Source organism: Oncorhynchus nerka, linkage group LG2 (assembly GCF_034236695.1).
Source record: "Oncorhynchus nerka isolate Pitt River linkage group LG2, Oner_Uvic_2.0, whole genome shotgun sequence".
Classification (NCBI taxonomy): domain Eukaryota; kingdom Metazoa; phylum Chordata; class Actinopteri; order Salmoniformes; family Salmonidae; genus Oncorhynchus; species Oncorhynchus nerka.
In genome coordinates this window covers 50386092-50409538 of record NC_088397.1, presented here as the reverse complement: position 1 = coordinate 50409538, position 23447 = coordinate 50386092, and the positions used below count along the sequence as shown (strand labels likewise).

The window sequence follows — 23447 nt, the reverse complement described above, 5'->3', positions numbered from 1 at the left end:
TGTAGTCTCTTATGGCCAATCTTCCAATGATATGCCTACAAATACGTCACAATGCTGCAGACATCTTGGAGGAACGGCAGAGCGCATACGCTCGTTCACAGCATATTCACAGCCATATAAGGAGACAATGGAAAACAGAGCCTCAAATCCTGCTCATTTCCTGGTTGAAGTTGCATCTTGGTTTCGCCTGTAAGATCAGTTCTGGGGCACTCAAAGATAATATCTTTGCAGCTTTGAAAACGTCAGAGTGATCCAAGTTGTGGATCTTAAAAAAACATGAATCATCAGCGTACAATGACACCTTTGTTTTTCAGCCCTGTATTTCTATTCACTTGATATTATTGTTGGATCTGATTTTAATAGCTAACATTTCGATGGCCATAATAAATAGATATGCTGATAGTGGACAACCTTGTTTTACTCCTATTGACAGTTTAAAACTTTCTAAGTAGCCATCATTTACTATTTTACACCTAGGGTTACTATACACGATTTTAACCCATTTTATAAGAGATTCTCCAAAATGGAAATGTTCCAGGCATTTCTCTAAAAACTCCAGTCATACTTTATCAAAAGCCTTTTCAAAGTCAGCTATGAATAGCAGGCCTGGTTTCCCAGATTTTTCATAGTGTTTCCAGTACTTGCCTTATATTATCTCCAATGTAAAAAATACATTAAAAAACCTGTCTGATTAGAATAAATAATGTCTGACAATAAATCAATAAAGTGTAAGATGCCTCCAATTTTTTTTTTTTTTTTTAAAGGACTGGATTTTTATATTTCCCACTTGTATCCTGTTTCAGTAATAATGAAATCAGACCTTGTTGAGTGTCTGATAATCTACCATTTACATAGGAGTGGTTAAAACATGCTAATAACGGTCCTCTGAGTATATCAAAAATGGTATATGCCATCCAGCCCTGGAGTTATCCCAGTTAAAGGCTTTAATTGCATCAAGAAGTTCCTTCTCTATAATTTCACCTTCACATGAGTCTTTCTGTATGGCTGTTCATTTAAAGTTATTAATAGAAAAAATGTCCATACAATTAGCTTCGGTTAAAAGGCGCTGAAGGAGACAAATGAAAACACATGCTTTAAAGTACTTTGCTTCCTCTTCCAAAATATCATTTTGTGAATCATTGGTGACTCCGTCATTTGTAACAAGTTTCAGTAAATTATTTTTGGGAGCATTTCTATGTTGAAGATTAAAAAATAATTTGGTGCATTTTCCCCCATATTCCATTCAGTTTGCTTTATTATTATTATTATTATTAATATATTACACTTGATCTTTGTTGAATAAGTTCCTCCATTTCTTTTTCCTCCAACTTATTCTGAGCCTCTATGGTACAGTTTTCATTGCCATCTATCTGTTCTGTTAGACCTTCAATTTCCTTTGTTAGTATGGATGCCTTTGACCTAAATTGCTTTTGTTTTAGAAAGGAGTACTGAATTGCATGGGCTCTAAAGACATTTAAAAGTGGCCCATACAATAAGCGGATTTGCTGTACCTATGTTATAAATTCCTCTGTCCTAGTTAAAAACAAGTTATCATCCAATAGGCTTGGATTAAATTTCCAATATCCTCACCCACGTGGAAATTCAGTAAGAGTAATGTAATGTCTCCTTCAGCTTATTTGATGGTCTGACCACAGAGGAGTATATTAGTAAAGTTCATGTCTGGAGAGGAAAGATGCTTACACAGACAATGAACAGACATCTTACTCCTTTATAAACACACACTGACCTGATCTTTTTGATGCTGGGTTTCTTGGCAACGGGCCTGGCTGGGCTGCTCTCTTTGATGCTGGGTTTCTTGGCAATGGGCCTGGCTGGGCTGCTCTCTTTGATGCTGGGTTTCTTGGCGATAGGCCTGGCTGGGCTGCTCTCTTTGATGCTGGGTTTCTTGGCGATGGGGCTGGCTGGGCTGCTCTCTTTGATGCTGGGTTTCTTGGCGATGGGCCCGGCTGGGCTGCTCTCTTTTATGCTGGGTTTCTTGGCAATGGGGCCGGCTGGGCTGCTCTCTTTTATGCTGGGTTTCTTGGCAATGGGGCCGGCTGGGCTGCTCTCTTTAATGCTGGGTTTCTTGGCGATGGGCCCGGCTAGGCTGCTCTCTTTGATGCTGGGTTTCTTGGCTATAGGCCCGGCTAGGCTGATCTCTTTGATGCTGGGTTTCTTGGCGATGAGCCTGGCTAGGCTGATCTCTTTCCCTTTTTCTTTCTCCTCCTCTTGCTCTGGCTTTTCTGCTTGGTCGTTTTCCGGCTTCTCCTTATTGCTCTCGTCTTTATCCAGGGGAGGTTCTCCTTCTACTTCTGGCTTCACTCTCTCCAGAAGCTCTCCCTCGGGGTGCTCCCCCTCCCCGTCCAAGAGCTCCCCGTCCGGGCCATGCTCCCTCTCAGGCCTCTCCTTCCTCTCCTTCTTGGGCGGGGGAGGCATTGCGTACTGTTGAGCCACCTGCTGGGCCACCAGCTGGGAGTTGATCCTGGGTTTCCTGTAGAGGCCAGGGCACAAATAGGGATTAGCAGGCAGCAGAGACTCCAGGCTCAGCTTTCTCTGGACATGATGACCATGAGCAGCCCCTGCCTGACCACATAGCAACACACACACCCTCTCTGCATCATCTTATAAGGAGTTTGCTGGATTGAGTCACAGTGCCTCTGGAGTGAAAGGGTTAATGTACACACACGGCTGGCTGACTGGATGCAAGTGACAGCTCTTGGTCGGGCTGGTCTGTTTGAAGAGTAATCTCACTAGCTCAGTGCTATAATAAAATGAATGTGGGGATCACAAGGTGGGACAGTTGCAGCATGTCATTTACGTCCTCTAATCTGATTACTGCAGCGTTGGCCCCATTTGTCACAGACTGGGATACACAGAGACGTGCAGCCGCTCACTTACTAGCTGGCTAGCCCACCAGAGCAGAAAGAAGTCACTGTGGCTCTCTGTCGTCACTCACACACAGGCACACCTAGCCTATTCTCTTTGAGCCAAACCATTCTCGTTCAGCAGGCAAATGCGTTGTGAGTGAGAGGTGGACACAAATGAGTGCCTTGGTGGATGAATAAAAAGATCTAGGATAAAGGGCTCATTGGGAGCTCATCACTCTTCATCCTGAGAGGTTAGAAGAGGTACTTCATGGAGGGGAAAAAACCAAACACTTAGGCAACTGAATGAGAATGCGAGGATTATCGTGTGAATAACTCCCGACTAGGGGCTGTTCTTAGTCCGACATGAAGCAGAGGGCCAGGGAAACAGCCCTTTGGAGGGTGATATTAACAATAATTCCCGGGTTATTGCTTTTATAAAACAGTTACTAACATATTTGTCTAAAGATGACATGTTTTCATTCAAATATTTAACAAATCGGTTAATCAGCCTTTTTGGTCGCCGATTATATTGCAATCCACGAGGAGACTGCGTGGAAGGCTGACCACCTGTTACGCAAGTGCAGCATCAAAAGGACATTGTGAATGCAAGGACCCAAGTTAAGTAATAGGCTAGCATTAACACTTACATACAGATGAAGTCAGAAGTTTACATACCCCTTAGCCAAATTCATTCAAACTCAGTTTCACAATTCCTGACATTTACTCCTGGTAAAAATTCCCCGTCTTAGGTCAGTTAGGATCACCACGTTATTTTAAGAATGTGAAATGTCAGAATAATAGTAGACAGAATGATTTATTTCAGCTTTTATGTATTTCATCACATTCCCAGTGGGTCAGAAGTTTACATACACTCAATTAGTATTTGGTAGCATTGCCTTTACATTGTTTAACTTGGGTCAAACATTTCAAGTAGCCTTCCACAAGTTCCCACAATAAGTTGGGTGAATTTTGGCCCATTCCTTCTGACAGAGCTGGTGTAACCATGTCAGGTTTGTAGGCCTCCTTGCTCGCACATGCTTTTTCAGTTCTGCCCACAAATTTTCTATGGGATTGAGGTCAGGGCTTTGTGATGGCCACTCCAATACCATGACTGTTGTCCATAAGCCATTTGGACACAACTTTGGAAGTGTGCTTGGGGTCATTGTGCATTTGGAAGACCCATTTGCGACCAAGCTTTAACTTTCTGACTGATGTCTTGAGAAGTTGCTTCAATATATCCACATCATTTTCCTGCCATCTATTTTGTTAAGTGCACCAGTCCCTCCTGCAGCAAAGCTTTTTATGGCGGTTTTGGAGCAGTGGCTTCTTTGCTTAGCGGCTTTTCAGGATATGTCGATATAGGACTCGTTTTACTGTGTACAGTGGGGCAAAAAAGTATTTAGTCAGCCACCAATTGTGCAAGTTCTCCCACTTAAAAAGATGAGAGGCCTGTAATTTTCATCATAGGTACACTTCAACTATGACAGACAAAATGAGAGAAAAAAAATCCAGAAAATCACATTGTAGGATTTTTAATGAAATTATTTGCAATTTATGGTGGAAAATAAGTATTTGGTCACCTACAAACAAGCAAGATTTTTGGCTCTCACAGACCTGTAACTTCTTCTTTATGAGGTTCCTCTGTCCTCCACTCGTTACCTGTATTAATAGCACCTGTTTGAACTTGTTATCAGTATAAAAGACACCTGTCCACAACCTCAAACAGTCACACTCCAAACTCCACTATGGCCAAGACCAAAGAGCTGTCATAGGACACCAGAAACAAAATTGTAGACCTGCACCAGGCTGGGAAGACTGAATCCGCAATAGGTAAGCAGCTTGGTTTGAAGAAATCAACTGTGGGAGCAATTATTAGGAAATGGAAGACATATAAGACCACTGATAATCTCCCTCGATCTGGGGCTCCACGCCCCGTGGGGTCAAAAAATGATCACAAGAACAGTGAGCAAAAATCCCAGAACCCCACGGGGGGGAACCTAGTGAATGACCTGCAGAGAGCTGGGACCAAAGTAACAAAGCCTACCATCAGTAACACACTACGCCGCCAGGGACTCAAATCCTGCAGTGCCAGACGTGTCCCCCTGCTTAAGCCAGTACATGTCCAGGCCCGTCTGAAGTTTGCTAGAGAGCATTTGAATGATCCAGAAGAAGATTGGGAGAATGTCATATGATCAGATAAAACCAAAATATAACTTTTTGGTAAAAACTCAACTCGTCGTGTTTGGAGGACAAAGAATGCTGAGTTGCATCCAAAGAACACCATACCTACTGTGAAGAATTGGGGGTGGAAACATCATGCTTTGGAACTGTTTTTCTGCAAAGGGACCAGGACGACTGATCCGTGTAAAGGAAAGAATGAATGGGGCCATGTATTGTGAGATTTTGAGTGAAAATCTCCTTCCATGAGCAAGGGCATTGAAGATGAAACATGGCTGAGTCTTTCAGCATGACAATGATCCCAAACACACCGCCCGGGCAACGAAGGAGTGGCTTCGTAAGAAGCACTTTAATGTCCTGAAGTGGCCTAGCCAGTCTTCAGATCTCAACCCCATAGAAAATCTTTGGAGGGAGTTGAAAGTCCGTGTTGCCCAGCAACAGCCCCAAAACATCACTGCTCTAGAGGAGATCTGCATGGAGAAATGGGCCAAAATACCAGCAACAGTGTGTGAAAACCTTGTGAAGACTTACAGAAAATGTTTGACCTCTTATCATTGCCAACAAAGGGTATATAACAAAGTATTGAGATTAAGTATTTGGTCAATAACAAAAGTTTTTTTCCACCATAATTTGAATTATTTTTTTTTTAATCGTACTGTGATTTTCTGGATTTTTTTCTCTCATTTTGTCGGTCATAGTTGAAGTGTACCTATGATGAAAATTACAGGCCTCTCATCTTTTCAAGTGGGAGAACTTGCACAATTGGTGGCTGACTAAACACTTTTTTGCCCCACTGTATATAGATACTTTTGTGCCTGTTTCCACCAGCATCTTCACAAGGTCCTTTGCGGTTGTTCTGGGCAACTGCACAAATTTATTGTTAACAAACTGTCGTTTTGGCAAGCCGGTTAGGACCTAAAACTTCTTAACTGGGAATATTGAAGACTCATGTTAAAAAGGAACCACCGCTTTCATAAATGTTATCATGTTCTGAGCAAGAAACTTAAACGTTAGCATTTTTACATGGCACATTGCACTTTTACTTTCTTCTCCAACACTTTGTTTTTGCATTATTTAAACATGTTTCATTATTTATTTGAGACTACATATTTTATTTATGTATTATATTAAGTTAAAATATACAAGTGTTCATTGTTCATTCTGTATTCTTGTAATTGTCATTATTACATATAAATAAATACAAATTGCCCGATTTTGGTCCTCCAATAATCGGTATCGGTGTTGAAAAACCACAATCGGTCGACCTCTAGTTTAGACTAATCCCAACTGTTGAAATGCATATGCTAACCTAGACGCATAGGGAAATAATGTCTAGACACATTTTTCCAGGGGAGATTAAGTTTATGATTTGCCTGGCTGGGCTGTGGGACAGTGGAACTGTTAACAGGCATTACCCGGGGCTTGTGGTGAAAAACTTCCTGCTAGCAACCAATCAGCATCCATACAACCCGTTTTATAACAGATTTTAAGTCCCAATATCAACCCCAAGTGTCGCACCACACACACACACAGTTCGAAGTCTAAGATGTGAAGAGTGAGTGCTGCGTGTCCCGCCTGCCTCCCTAATGGACAACAGCTGGCAGCAGTGGGGGGTCTCAGGGGCAGGCAGAGCGAGAGAGAGCAAGAGAATAGAGTGCCACAGACACAAGGTTAGCCTAGATTTGGCTCGCACCAGCACAGATAATCACATCACTGGACTGGGCCAGATCAGTGAAAAATACCAGAGTATATATACCACACACACATATACACTCAACCACGTCTGAGAGGTGAATGGTTTGAAAGCTACTCAGGACGCACAATCCAACTATGGCATAGCCTCCACATCTCATCTACTGCATTGCCAAGAGGTCCTGTTTATTGTCTAGCTGTTCAGAGTGTGTCATGTTTAAAGAAACTCTCTGCGGGTTTGAGGGCAGATGGGCACTTTCATGCTTTCTGATCCACCTGCCTGAGCCTCAGACTGAACTGATAAACAAGCTCTGTCTGGCTCCTAGAAAATGTAGCCTACCTGTTGACTAGAATACCAATGAGGTGCTGACTCGTGCTGCTCAAGACATTTTAGACAACATGGCCCCCAGGCTTTACTTACGGTTCATTTCAGATGTGGTTGTCTGATTACAATGGGTACATTGATTATGATGCATGGCTGATGAGGTCTATTTGTGGAGAGGAGAGTGTTTTTCACAAGGCTGCTGGAGTGATTTACCTTAGAAACAGCACATCATAGATATCAACCCTTTTACTTTCTCCCGCCCTCTCCCTGTCTCTCTATCCCTGTTCTGCAGGAGATAGAGAACCGACCGTATCTCCCTCAGGGGGGACCAGTCGATCAGAAGGCAATCAATCGCTTCATAATATGGCATCATGTCGTAGCGCTCGCGCCACGCTCCAATCAATAGGCAGGCTGTGGTGAATGCTGATGACCTTGTAGTGACTCCACCCAGCACAGCTGGCATGGCTCTGGAGATGCTGCATAAAGCTAGCCTACTCACTCACTCTTGCAGAATCAATGCCAGTCACACTCCACAGGAGAGGAGGGATTGATATGCTCACGTTCAGCAGCATCTGGATGCTGAGACAAAAAAAAAAACTTAAGTGACTTGACAAGGTTTGAGCAACTTCATATCAATGGCAGTTCTCAATACCCTTGAGGAGCCTCACTTGTACTGGCGCCCGAGGTCACTTTGCAACAAGCACTCAAACACACCAAAACTATTTGTCTCCAACGGCAGTGAATATTGTCGCCAATCAATCACAGGATTTGGCAGGACGCATGCAGACCAAAACACTCGTAAACGGGTTCTCAGCGCAGCCCGTGTCTGACGGGCCCAGAAATAATTTCCCGTGGCAGGTTAAGCTGTCAGCAAAGTGCTGGAGGTAGAAAGTGAGCATGATTGATTGATTGATTGATTGGCTCACCGCCTCCTTGGCCCATCACCCCAGACCCAGAGATTTGTGTCAGACGCAGCAGAGCTCAGCCCAGAGAGAGGGAAGCAGCAGGAACAGCCCCAGTAGTTAAGCTGTGATTCAGTGCCAGCTGTAACTCAGCCATGGAGTTGTTGCCAGCATGATCGGAGCGCTGCACCCTGTTGGCCTGCCCTGTGGTGCGCTTACTCTACAGTGTATTATTACACTTACCAGCTACGTCACTGCTGCTCTGAACACCACCACTCTGACCCATTAACACGGCTGGCTGGCTGGATCCACAGCACTGGGCTGGCCACGCTCACCTTTCCTGGTAGGCAGGAAAACAGCGCCACTGCATCTGTTCCAAGCCACTTCTCACTGAGAAACACCAGATAAATCGGTCTAGGCTTTTCCTCCTTTTCACACCCCCATAGATAATGATTGTCTCTGCTGACTGCCCCTTAAATTCCCCTTGATATGGGGTGTGGATTCTTACCCCACAGGCAGCTATGAAATGACTGTCATCAGCACTAAACACTAAACCCAGGCAGACTGATACCTATGGTTATGCTGCCAGCCACACCCACTATATTGTCAATCATATGAAGTACTTCCAAGGAACTACTCATGCATGTCAATATTAGCCTCCTACCTGAAGAGCATAGCAAGTGGAGACCTAGAGATGCCAATAACACACTGTTGAACTTAAAACCAAGCAGTGTTGTGACAGAATTGAGATATTGAGTACTTCTGTAGAGACAGACACGGAGAGAGGGGTGACCATGCGACCACAGGAAAGCCCTCATTAACACGGCTCTTTATTTTGAGTGATAATTGGAGGACAGGCTATTACTCCCAGCCAGCCACAGACCCAGAGCATGCAGCAGCGGCAGCTCAAAGAGAGGCCTAGACAAAAAGGTCCCCTCTAACAGGGACAGTCAACTGTAGTCAGACAGTAAGATTTCATCTGAATCTAAAAAAAAATAAAAAAATACTGTGCACCTGGAGTTAGGACTACATGATTAATCGTATTCAGATCAAAATTGCGATTTTGACATGTGCAAATATCCATATTTGTGGTTGCAATTTTCTCCTTTCTTTGACACTTAACACAAAAAAAACTAGACTATGGTACCACCTCCAATGAGAGGCGCTAGAGTCCGTTCACTCACCATCTACATGCACAGAGGATGCTGACCAATCATAAGTGGGCTCTCCCACGCTCTGCACGGCATGCACATGCTGGCCAATCACAAGCATCCGCGCTGGTGAGGAGAGAAGGGGCTTCACCAAAGACAGTACAGTATGAGGTTCAGAAACTCTGTGGCTTTACCTCAAAGTGTGTGTCAAACATGAATGCTGCAAGTGCTAATTAAAATTTCAATTTGGTGCCAAAGAAGGGCTCATCTTCAGCAGTATTTTGGCAAAAATAACCCGAGCTGTGGTGACAAGAGGCAACACAACAAATGTATTCAATCATTTGAAGAATAACCACCCCCACTGAGATGATTGCACGGTTAAAAAAATAAAAATAAAGTGCCTGGACAGCAGCAAAGCCCCTAAACCACAATCAACCACCTATGTTAAACAGGCATCGATTGTCCATGTATTTTCAAGTGTAACGTCCTATGAAAAACTTCCTGCAGACACACAGAAATCAGAGGCCATCACATATCCAAAGACATGGTTCCTATTTACACTGTCAGCAAAGACGGCTTCAAGAAGAATATAAACAAGCTGGACAGGACATACAAGATTCCATCTTGCACATACACTGTATAACAAAATTAAGAAGGGTAAAAGTTGAAACATGTCGAGTCGAATGACTGGACCAGACAGTTTTTGGACACAGGCTGCACCTTGCAATTGGTAGGCTACGTGTTACATGTTATGGCACTTTGACTCATCATTTCAATTATAATAATTATAGGGCATAATTATACATAAATTTACACACTAACAAGTTTCCTATTCCATAACCAGCCTATGGCTGCCTGAATAAACAATTATCTTAGGTAATTTCAAAGTACTTGAAATTTTCAGAATTGACTGACCATGTCTTAAAGTAATGGGACTGTCATTTGTCTTTGCTTATTTGAGCAGTTCTTGCCATAATATGAACTTGATATTTTACCAAAAAGGGATATCTTCTGTATATCACCCCTACCTTGTCACAACAACTGATTGGCTCAAACTCATTAAGGAAAGAAATTCCACAAATTAACTTTTAACAAGGCACACATGTTAATTGAAATGCATTCCAGGTGACTACCTCATGAGCTGGTTGAGAGAATGCCAAGAGTGTGCAAAGCTGTCAAGGCAAAGGGTGGCTACTTTGAAGAATCTGAAATATAAATAAGGTTTTGATTTGTTTAACACTTTTTTGGTTACTACAGTACATGATTCCATGTGTTATTTCATAGTTTTGATGTCTTTACTATTATTCTACAATGTAGAAAACGGTAAAAATAAAGAAAAACCCTTGAATGAGTAGGTTTGTCCAAACTTTTGACTGGTACTGTATGTAGCCTATAAACAATGTTGAAAAATATTATTAGTTTAATTTGGTTTTGTATTCAGTTAGCACAGTATGTATTTATAGGATCTCATTTGACAAGTTATTTTCTCTACCCTGACACGGTTTTACCATGTCTGATGATATTAAAGTTTTCACCCAAGTGTTTGAAAATCACAATCTGTGCTTCCCCCCCCCAAAAAAAAGACATGTTGTGCTATTAGATATCGTGCAGCCCTACCTGGAGTGGAAAGCAGCTCCAGGCTGCAGCACTGTCTGCATGACTCACTACTGGCTAGAGCCAAGGGCATTATTAAAAACATTGAATTAAACATTCCTCCAGACACAAAATCCTGCACCCCCAAGGGGGATGCCCCTGCATGCCTCCCCATGCCCCCGGGTACTCAGTGAGCACAGTGGGCCCCAGCAGAGCACTCCTCCTCCGCAGCCCTCCGTCATCTTCCCTCAGAGGAAAAGAGCACGACAAGGCAGCTGAGCATGACATTTCGTTCCCACGGTGATGCACAGTGACAACTATTTGGGACAGTTTCTCTTTTGTCAAATCAATGAAAATCTTTAAAAACAAAATGGGGAAGGAAATAAGTCCCTCATCCTTAAAAAAAAACCTAAACCAGTGTGGGGCTTCTGAGTGTGTGTGGCCTCCCACTGTGAGATATTCCCTCCAATGTCTGACCTCCAGGCTACAAATTGCTTCCCATCAGGGTGATTGACAGCCGCCATTGTGACAGCACTAAGCATGCATGAGCTCTCTCCATCAGAGGCTCCATGACACAGTCCTCTTTGTATCACTTGTGCTCTCTCCGCCCTCGCTTTCCCTGCTGAATCATTATCTCTTCACCTCTAGTCAAATGTATCATCCACTTTGTCTCCAGTCCCCATTCTAAATATGTAGCCATTGCTTCCCTGCTATACCTTTTCTGTGCTGTCAGTTACACTCTTCTCTTTTCACTCTTCCTTCTCTTATTATTTCTCATTCCGTGGCTCTCACCTCAAGCTCCTCTCTCTCGCTGTAGTCTATCTCCTCTGTGTCAGTCTGCCTCCCTGCCAGTGTCTGTTGGAACCAGTCACCCTGCAGCAGTCATGCGTTGTCATACTTGCTCTTGTGTAAACATGGCCCGTTTCAAATTAGCTCAACAAGTCATCAAGCAATACTGCTCAGGGGAACACAGTGGTTGACAGCAGGCGTTTCATGTTGTACAGTGCATTCGGAAAGTATTCAGAACCCTTGAAAAACTGAAATATTACATTTGCATAAGTATTCAGACCCTTTACTCAGTACTTTGTTGAAGCACCTTTGGCAGTGATTACAGCAGAGTCTTCTTGGGTATGAAACTACAAGCTTGGTACACCTGTATTTGGTTTCTCTCATTCCTCTCTGCAGACCCTCTGAAGCTCTGTCAGGTTGGATGGGGAAAGTCACTGCACAGCTATTTTCAGGTCTCTCCAGAGATGTTCGGTCGGGTTCAAGCCTGGGCTCTGGCTGGGCCACTCAAGGACATTGAGAGATTTGTGCCGAAGCCACTCCTGCATTGTCTTGGCTTTGTGCCTTAGGGTCATTGTCCTGTTGGAAGGTAAACGTTAGACCCGGTCGGAGGTCCTGAAAGCTCTGGAGCAGGTTTTCATTAAGGATCCCTGTACTTTGCTCCGCTCATCTTTCCCTTGATCCTGACTAGAGGTAGACCGATTATGATTTTTCAACACCGATACCGATTATTGGAGGACCGATTAAATCGGACAAATTTGTTGTTGTTGTAATAATGACAATTACAACAATACTGAATGAACACTTATTTTAACTTAATACATCAATAAAAATCAATTTAGCCTCAAAAATAATGAAACATGTTCAATTTGATTTAAATTTAAAGTGTTGGAGAAGAAAGTAAAAGTGCAATATGTGCCATGTAAGAAAGCTAATGTTTAAGTTCCTTGCTCAGAACATATGAAAGCTGGTGGTTCCTTTTAACATGAGGCTTCAATATTCCCAGGTAAGAAGTTTTAGGTTGTAGTTATTATAGGAATTATAGGACTATTTCTCTCGAAACCATTTGTATTTCATTAACCTTTGACTATTGGATCTTCTTATAGGCACTTTAGTATTGCCAGTGTAACAATATAGCTTCCATCCCTCTCCTCGCAGCTACCTGGGCTCGAACCAGGAACACATCGACAACAGCCACCCTCGAAGCAGCGTTACCCATGCAGAGCAAGGGGAACAACTACTCCAAGTCTCAGAGCGAGTGACGTTTGAAACGCATTTAGGGCGCACCACGCTAACTAGCTAGCCATTACACATCGGTTACACCAGCCTAATCTCGGGAGTTGATAGGCTTGAAGTCAAACAGCGCAATGCTTGGCACACAACGAAGAGCTGCTAGCAAAACGCACGAAAGTGCTGTTTGAATGAATACTTACGAGTCTGCTGGTACCTACCATCGCTCAGTCAGACTGCTCTATCAAATCATAGACTTAATTATAACATAACACACAGAAATACAAGCCATTAACGGGTCATTAATATGGTCGAATCCGGAAACTATTATTTCGAAAACAAAAAATGTATTCTTTCAGTGAAATACGGAACCGTTCCGTATTTTATCTAACGGGTGGCATCCATAAGTCTAAATATTGCTGTTACATTGCACAACCTTCAATGTTATGTCATAATTACGTAAAACTCTGGCAAATTAGTTCACAATGAGCCAGGTAGCCCAAACTGTTGCATATACCCTGACTCTGCGCGCAATGAACACAAGAGAAGTGACACAATTTCACCTAGTTAATATTGCCTGTTAAACTTTCTTTTAGCTAAATATGCAGGTTTAAAAATATATACTCCTGTGTATTGATTTTAAGAAAGGCTTCCCTGTTTATGGTTAGGTACACGTTGGAGCAACGACAGTCCTTTTTCACGAATGTGCACCGCATCGATTATATGCAACACAGGACACGCTGGATAAACTAGTAATATCATCAAACATGTGTAGTTATAACTAGTGATTATGATTGATTGATTGTTCTTTATAAGATAAGTTTAATGCAAGCTAGCAACTTCCCTTGGCTCTTACTGCATTCGCGTAACAGGCAGGCTCCTCGTGAGGCAGGTGGTTAGCGCGTTGGACTAGTTAACCGTAAGGTTGCAAGATTGAATCCCTGAGCTGACAAGGTAAAAATCTGTCATTCTGCCCCTGAACTGACAAGGTAAAAATCTGTCATTCTGCCCCTGAACAAGGCAGTTAACCCACCGTTCCTAGGCCGTCATTGAAAGTAAGAATGTGTTCTTAACTGACCTGCCTCGTTAAATAAAGTTGTAAAAAAGTATATTATATATATATATATATATATATTTTAAAAAATTAAACCGGTGTCCAAAAATACAGATTTCCGATTGTTATGAAAACTTGAAATCGGCCGACCTCTAATCCTGACTAGTCTCACAGTCCCTGCCGCTGAAAAGCATCCCCACAGCATGATGCTGCTGCCACCACCACCATGCTTCACCGTCGGGATGGTGCCAGGTTTCCTCCTTATGTGACACTTGGCATTCAGGCCAAAGAGTTCAATCTTGGTTTCATCAGACCAGAGAATCTTGTTTCTCATGGTCAGAGTCCTTTAGGTGCCTTTTGGCAAACTCCAAGCGGGCTGTCATGTGCTTTTTACTGAAGAGTGACTTCAGTCTGGCCACTCTACCATAAAGGTCTGACTGGTGGAGTGCTGCAGAGATGGTTGTCCTTCTGGAGCTGTCATAGTGACAATCGGGTTCTCGGACACCTCCCTGACCAAGGCTCTTCTCCCCCGATTGCTCATTTTGGCCGGGCAGCCAGCTCTAGGAAGAGTCTTTGAGATACCAAACTTCTTCCATTTAAGAATGATGGAGGTCACAGTGTTCCTTCAATGCTAAATACATTTTTGGTTAGCTATCCCCAGATCTGTGCCGCGACACAATCCTGTCTCGGAGCTCTACGGACAATTCCTTCGACCTCATTACTTGTTTTTCGCTCTGAGATGCACTATTAACTGTGGGCCCTTATATTAGACAGGTGTGTACCGTTCCAAATCATGTCCAATCAATTGAATTTACCACCGGTGGACTCCAATCAAGTTGTAGAAACATCAAGGATGGAAACAAGATGCTCAATTTCAAGTCTCATAGCAAAGGGTCTTAACACTTATTTTAATATATTTGCAAAATATCGTTATTATAGTGTGTAGATTGATGAGGGAAAAAAAGTGGGAAAGGGGTCTGAATACTTTCCGAATGCACCGTAAACTATACAAAAAGGGAACAAAAACATTGCCTAAATACAATCAGAGAAACCTATCCTGACACTGCATAATGCTAGTCAAACACTACACGAACTGCAATAAATTGGGTGACTTCCAATGTTCACTCTAAGCGCACCTCTAGGACTGCCGCACAGAAGAAAATGTCAAGCAGCACAGAGAAGACCCAAGAGATTGAATTTCACTGAGTTCACGCTATTAGTTTGCACAATATAGATACGTTTTTTTCTGTGATCGAATCAACATTATATCAGCCCCTTTTCGATGCAAAACAAAACCAAATGAACTTTGCAAGATTGAGTCTGATTTTGTTGTAGGCAGGGCACAACAGAGTAGAATTCTATTGGCGGGTAGTGGTTCCTCCTTTAAAAGTTGTATCATATTGCGGCACACCCTGCATGCTGCTGCAACATTCTGTGGCACGTCATTTAATTCTCAGCCATGTCTTCTGTTACTGCACATTATTGCTAGTTTGACCACCAGAGGACATCTTTTAGAAGCACTTGGTAGTATTACGCATTGGCATTACCAGAGAATTTAAAACTTTTTTGTAATAACATAGTATATGGGATTGATTAAGAAATTTGGCTTAATTAATTTGATTAATATTATGGTGTTTCCATTCATAGAAAAATTGTCCGTTTGTGAATTCAGACCATTTTGCTCTCGGAGTGCACACTGGATATTCGGGGCGAGGAGTGGGATTGATTTGAGCATTCTGGCCTTACAATGGCAGTCAAGCACCCAAGCTAACGTTGTCTAGCTTCTTCCAGACACAAATGAGACCACTTTGAACATTTTACTCACCCTAGCAGAGCTGGAAAGGCAGTTGGTGTTAACCAGAGTGTTGGTGACTAAATGTGCTGCTGGAAACAATTTAATTACCATTTTTTTCTGACGTTTCCTGACACCGGCCATATTCAACGGCTGTTGAGTGCTCATAAAGTTATTATTCTGCGCTCTGGTACACTCAGTGTTCTGAAATCTGTGTAGATAGTAGGCTGGACACATGACATTTTTAACAACGTTCTTTTCTGATAAAAACTAGTTCATTGCATCCGCCGTGGAGCCCAGTTCCATAATATGACCATATTTCCCCTTCCCAGCTGCTTGCCGTCGTTTTGAAGTAATCGCGAAAAAACAGGCCTTATTTTAGTGCATTTCTCACCCTGCCAGCTCCTATTAGTTATTTTGAGCACCGTGGCACTCCCAGCTTATTGTTCAACGTCACAATGACTGCTTCGCTATTGTTGGCAATATATATATATTTTTTTTTCATGTCGGGTGTAACCGGTGTGAAATGGCTAGCTAGTTAGCGGGGTGCGCGCTAATAGCGTTTCAATCGGTGATGTCACTCGCTCTGAGAACTTGAAGTAGTTGTTCCCCTTGCTCTGCTAGGGCTGCGGCTTTTGTGGAGCAATGGGTAACGATGCTTCAAGAGTGGCTGTTGTCTGTGTGTGCAGAGGGTCCCTGGTTTGAGCGAGTAGAGGGACTGGAGCTATAATGTTACACTGGCACTATTTTAAAATCAGGATAATCTCCTCTTTGTAATTACGTAAATCTGGGCAGCGAGCTTGTTTGTCATCGATCGCTAGACTAGAAAGTCAGAATTTTTTAACGTTTTTTATAGAATTCTTAGCATCACTACTGTCAAAGCAGGCTCTGCGAACGTTAAATTAAATTAATTTGCTATGGGCTCGCGCTAGTGTTCCAGTTTAGCCAACGTTCTTAAGACGTTTTTCAGCCTTGGGTGAATTTTGACTCGTTCTATTGTCCAGCCTATAAGATAGCAAATTTACGAAATCACTCAAATATCCATTGAGAAAGCACAACGACTATACCATTTAGCTAAGCTAAAAATGACGAGAATAATCAAGTCAATAAACGTTGGGTAGTTAGATAGCGTCATCATTCTGCTCCCGAGTGGCTCGCTTGTGGGAGTGATGGCAGGATATGGTAGCATCTTCGGTTGTGTGTCAAGAATTCTGCATATAGTAGCACGTTTGTATGAAGGTGTGGTTATTCATAGGCAAATTGTTATATGCCATGGAGGTAGATGTCTTTTTGTAGAGAGCAAAACCTTTATTTTCAATCAAAAATAATTGTTCTGAAAGCAACTTTTTTCCGACACAAAGTCAGTCAAAGCGGACACCTGCGAAGATGGCATCGATGGTATTGATGTATCCTAAAAATGGCATCTGCTGCTTTAGATTGAACGGTCATCTCAGTTATTGTTTACATATCTATAAAAAAACAAGCCGTTTTCTTTACTTTCAGAGAACGAGCTGACCAAGGGGTCGAAAATGTAGTTATTGCCAGATGTTCACTGTCCAAGGAACAGGCCGTGGAGGCTTTATGGCTGGCAAGTGTCCATAACCAGAGGTAGTTAAACTGTTGTTATTTTTCTCCATCTCTGCCCGTCTTGTTGTACATGGAACCTGTCTCACATAGATTTAAAAAATTACCTTAAGATGTCAGCTGCTAATTTTCAGATTTACACCACATAAACAGTCATTTTCACCGGACTATCTATTGCATGATTTTCCTGGGGGTTAGCCTTGCAATAACCAAGTGGTGAGACACATAGCCCTCTATATTTAATTGTTTCAGGTACACTCTGATAGGTGTCTGCGTCACATACAGTATCTTCTATTGACATTATCTTTATTGTTTGCCATCATGTGTCTGTTTTTCAGCATAAAGTACTCTGTAGCCACTTAGTGTGGACACCAGGTGAGACCACACAATAACATACTCTCTTCACTTCATCCATCTGCCCCTTCTCCCTAAATCCTCTAGGTTATATCAGCTGTTTTACTGAAAGAAGTTCATTATCCAGGTGTTATAATTACATCATTATAATGCATTTATGATAATTGTAATATTTATAAATACAAGTTCAATCTGTACTTCAAACATAGGCTTCATTAATGCCATTCAAACTTGAAAGTGATACAACAATACAATTGTACATTCAATTTGCAGTAAATGTTTTAGCTAGCTAGATTCTTTACAGCCACTGTTTCACAAGACGACAGCCTGGTTTGCTGGTTCTCAGGAGTCTCTAAAACATTAAACACAAATTAATTATCCTAACACTAGCTAGCTGGCTAATGTTAGCTAGTCAGATAACTTGCTAAATAGCAATTTGTGAATTAGCTTTATGACCCCCAAAAAATATGCACAAACGTTTGTCTCTACATTAACTAGCATATTCCTCTCAATTGTACATTTTTTGCTTGACGTTATAATAACTTACATCTGGTTCCACCGTAATGTTTTGTTCAACAAAGATGGCTGACAACGCCACAAGGCAAGTCTGGCTCGCGACAAAATTCATCATTGGAACCACTCGATATGATTGGTCATATAATAAAAACCTTAGGCCTAAATGCATAACGAGTGCGCCAAGTCCCCCTTATGGTGGTCTGGAGCATTGAAGCCGTGACGCTGGGTACCTCCAAGTCCCGCAGTGCAAAGCTCGCAACTTTTAAAGGAGGAACCACTGTAGCACTCTAGGGGTCTTTCAATCACCAGCGAGTGAATGAACGCGTTCTTCAGATCAGAGCCACACGTGAACATTTGTTATTATTTGATAGTTAAAGAGTTATTAGCCCAGTTATAGGTAAGTATAGGTCAGTAATGGGAAGCTACTGCTTCCAACAAGAGCACAAAACATGTAGGCTACATTTCAAGTGGTCTTTGAAAAGCCAGTCAGGTAAAAAGCTTATGCCTTAATTAAAGAGGCAGTGTTGTATTTTTAAGACAGGATTGAATATGCAAATAAGCCAATAGGCAGTGAGGAAGCCTACATTGTCTAATTCACTATATGGTAATAATAATTAAGTGATTTCTTGCATCATACAACAAGGTACAAAGCAATTTACAGTCACCCATTTGGCCCATGGTATTAGACAAGTTTTTTTATTTTTATCATTAATGTCAAGCCCTTCATAATGAAAAAATGTTTTTTTTTAAGTATGCAATGTAGGCCTGCATTGAACACCACATATAGGCTACTGTGGGCTATATCATAGAAATCAAAAGCTATTTCCAAGTTAAAAATGTTGTGTGATTTGCTCCATTGGTTTTGTTGGTAGACCTACATTATGCTCAAATAGCCACAATCACCTATTGTGATACTGTCTAAAACTAAGGGTACAGCCTCACTGCAAAATTCTCACAACATTCAAGTTTCCGCTCACAAGACCTACACTGCTCAGTGCCCCAAAAAATTACAGGTAACATTGATGACATCACAAATTTGCTTTGATGGAAATACCACAGTCAATCTCCCAATTACAAAATATTCTATACACAAAAGACAATCATGTGACAATCTTACCTGAATAAAAATACAATTTTTAACTTGCCTAGTTAAATAAAAATATATACACACACACACACATATATATATATATATTCTTCCCCAGATGACACTACCGCTGAGCTGTTTCTTTCCCCGTCTCGTGTTGTGACAGACACGGATGGAGTTGTGATCCAGAGGGATGGCCATGGTGGAAAGAGGCGTGTGTGAGGGCCAGCCCAGCTCTTACCTTCCCTTAGCTCCCTGGGTAATTATGTGCTCCATTCTGTCATCCCCCAGGAGACTCTTGGCTGAGTGAACACATCCCCCCTCCACAGTCCATCACGCCCAGCAGCCCCCCCTCGTCCCAGTCACAGCACGACCGGGCCCAGCCACTCCAGCCCACACTGACAAGGGGATCCCTCCGTACCCCCTTGTCCCTCCGTACCCCCTTGTCCCTCCGTACCCTCCGAATCCCCTTGTCCCTCCGTACCCTCCGAATCCCCTTGTCCCTCCGTACCCTCCGAATCCCCTTGTCCCTCCGTACCCTCCGAATCCCCTTGTCCCTCCGTACCCTCCGAATCCCCTTGTCCCTCCGTACCCTCCGCTCTCGGTTCTTCTTCCGGCTACTTTGCCTCCCCATTGTCACTCTACACGTCTCTCTGTCTCGTTCTCTCACTTGCTCCGTCCCTCACTCCACCGTCTGAGGACAAGTTCAAGTCAACAGCTCGTTCTATCAACGTTTCGCCATTTGTCAGACTGCCAAATGGGCTATTCAAAATCACTCACATTCTCTCAAATCTCATGAAGTAATTAAATACTCTGAAATCCGCCAATTAACACATTAAGATTAGGGCCTACCTGCTCATGCTTAAGGATTAATGCAGATGCTGATAAGCATAAGCCTTTACAAATGGAGTGTGTAAGCATGTCCTTCTTAAGTAATTCCATTAGTCTTGACAATTCGTGTTAATGTGACAGCGGTAAAATCCACAGATTATAATGACTATGGCTAGGCGATATGACGATATATATCGTGCGATAGAAAAATATCTATCACACGATATATATCGTCATATCATTTATTTCATGTCGCAAATCGTACTCTTTACGGCAATACTTTTCATCAATTGGAAGGAAATTTGCAACACAAACAAACATGGAGGACAGTGAACGTGACACGGAGCTCGTACCTGAAAGAGTGGCTACTTCGGTCACATGGACGTGGTTTGGGTATGAAAAGTCTGACATGGACCAGAAAACCATCCTCTGCAAAATATGCCGCAGGCCGGACCAAACAAAAGGCTCAAAACACCTACGCAAGAATCATGTGAAACAGTACAGAGAAAGTCTATGGATGAGAATCAAAAAAGTACAGTCGAGTGCTCAAAACGTTGCAAGATACTTTTGCCCGCGGCAAACCATATGGCAAAGAATCACAGAAGACTGAAGGAGGTAACAGCTGCTGTTACAACTTACATCTGCAAAGACATGGCCCCAATTTACACGGTGGAGAAACGAGGGTTTCGTGAGTTGGTGCAAACACTCGACCCAAGGTACCAAAAGCAAATTGATATGCGACGCGTATTAATGCCAAAATAACATGAAACAGGCCAATATTTCTGTTTTTTGCAACTATAATTTAAGTGTTTTCTATTTACCTTTTTAGATTAATATTTTATTACACGATTAATTTAAAATTTGCACAAAGGTTCTAAATAAAAGGAGAAATAATCAAGAGTAAGAACCTTTTATTTGTTGAGTATAATTCAACATGTAATAAGAAAAAGGCCTTTACATGAGGTCATTTTATATAACCTATTTATTCATTGAATTTACAGAAAATGTGCTATATCGTGATATGAAATCGGGACCTATCGGGACATGAGATTTTGGCCATATCGCCCTAAATGACTATTCCATAATTTTAACAGACACGCACGCACACTGTAGGCTATTATTGCTTTCAGTGTGACCGGATCAAAGCGGTCAAAAGAGGATATAAATATTCAAATAGGCCGAAGACTTATTATTCAATTACCATTGAAGTCCCTGTCCATTGTGAGGCTACACTAAAATAGAGCAATACATGCCTCCCATTCCCTCCACTTAGGTGAAGCATATTCTTGCAGAGCAGAACATTTGTGAGTGTGCTAGTTCAGTCAGTGCTACTGCAAACCTCAGTTTAACAGCATCACACTAAACTGACAAACACTCAAACATCTGGACTAGTCGACCGATTATGATTTTTAAATGCCGATACTGATTATTGGAGGACCAAAAAAGCCGATACCGATTAAATCGGCCGATTTAATTTATATATAAAAATATTTGTAATAATGACAATTACAACAATACTGAATCAACACTTATTTTAACTTAATATAATACATCAATAAAATAAATTTAGCCTCAAGTAGATAATGAAACGTTCAATTTGGTTTAAATAATACAAAAACAAAGTGTTGGAAAAGAACGTAAAAGTGCAATATGTGCTATGTAAGAAAGCTAACGTTTCAGTTCCTTGCTCAGAACAAATGAAAGCTGGTGGTTCCTTTTAACATGAGTCTTCAATATTCCCAGGTAAGAAGTTTTAGGTTGTATTTATTATAGGAATTATAGGACTATTTCCCTCTATACCATTTGTATTTCATTAACCTTTGACTATTGGATGTTCTTATAGGCACTTTAGTATTGCCAGTGTAACAGTATAGCTTCCGTCCCTCTCCTCGCTCCTCCCTGGGAAACAACCACCAAGGGTCAGAGCGAGTGAAGTTTGAAACGCTATTAGCGTGCTTCTGCCTACCACCGCTCAGTCAGATACTTAGATACTTGTATGCTCAGTCAGATTATATGCAACACAGGACACGCTAGATAATATCTAGTAATATCATCAACCATGTGTAGTTAACTAGTGATTATGATTGATTGTTTTTATACGATAAGTTTAATGCTAGCTAGCAACTTACTTTGGCTTACTGAATTTGTGTAACAGGCAGTCAGTCTCCTTGTTGAGTGCAACGAGAGAGAGGCAGGTCGTTATTGTGTTGACTAGTTAACTGTAAGGTTGCAAGATTGGATCCCCCGAGCTGATAAGGTGAAAATCTGTCTTTCTGCCCCTGAACGAGGCAGTTAACCCACCATTCCTAGGCCGTCATTGAAAATAAGAATGTGTTCTTAACTTCTTGCTCCTACCCTCTACTTTTTTGAACATTTTGTTAAAAATCGCGCAACATTTCAGCGCCCTGCTACTCATGCCAGGAATATAGTACGTTCATATGGTTAGAATGTGTGTATAGGAAACCCTCGGACGTTTTTAAAACTGGTTAAATCACGACTGTGGCTATTACATAACGTGCGTTACATCGGAAAGCGCAGGAAAACCTGATCACAGAAAATGGAAATAAATATCCTTGCGCCACTTCCAGCAATTGTTAACAGTGAGCCGAATTAGATAAGACCGAGCATTCAACTCCCACAGCATCCCCATGTAGTCGAGTATCTTGTGAATTTAATCCTCTTTGATTCTTGGTTGAACCGAAAGAGGGGCACGACGTACCTCCGGTCTCCGCCCAGATCATTCCGGAAGAGCTCTCTCCTGAAATTTTTTCCAAGACGACAGCTAATGATATGTACATCGCCTACGGATGAATTTTATCGCTTATTAACGTTTACTAATACCTAAAGTAGCATTACAAACGTATTTCAAGTGTTTTGTGAAAGTTTATCGTCTACTTTTTGAATTTTAAAAATGACGTTACGTTGTGAAATCGCAGTTTTTTTCGTTTATCACACAGTCTACATATAACGATATCTTGGCTTTATATGGCCCGATTTAATCGAAATAAAGACCCAATAGTGTTTATGGGACATCTAGGAGTGCCAACAAAGAAGATGGTGAAAGGTAATGACTGTTTTCTATTTTATTGTGCGGATTGTGTAACGCCGAAATGCTAATTATTTTGTTTACGTCCCCTGCTGTGCTTTTCTGTTGTAGTGTATTGGTGCATGCTATCAGATAATAGCTTCTCATGCTGTCGCCGAAAAGCATTTTAAAAATCTGACTTGTTGCCTGGATTCACAACGAGTGTAGCTTTAATTTGATACCCTGCATGTGTATTTTAATGAACTTTTGAGTTTTAACTAATACTATTAGCATTTAGCGTAGCACATTTGCATTTCCAGAGCTCTAGTTGGGACGCAAGCGTCCCAGGTAGAGGTAAGAGGTTAACAGACTTTCCGATTGTTATGAAAACTTGAAATCGGACCTAACTAAATCGGCCATTCCGATTAATCGGTCGACCTCTAATCTGGACATCAAAATGTCGATGCTAAGCGTCAACAG

The 23447-nt window shown here is 41.9% G+C and overlaps 1 protein-coding gene across 1 annotated transcript in view; it reads right to left on the bottom strand.

The window, feature by feature from the left end:
* The window catches only part of LOC115137069 (RING1 and YY1-binding protein B-like), a 39065-nt gene that overhangs the window by 5594 nt on the left and 10024 nt on the right, over window positions 1-23447 (bottom strand). Inside the window, exon 3 of the mRNA XM_029673101.2 lies at window positions 1748-2491. Coding sequence (XP_029528961.1) covers window positions 1748-2491 — 744 coding nt within the window. The remainder of the gene's footprint in view (window positions 1-1747; window positions 2492-23447) is intronic.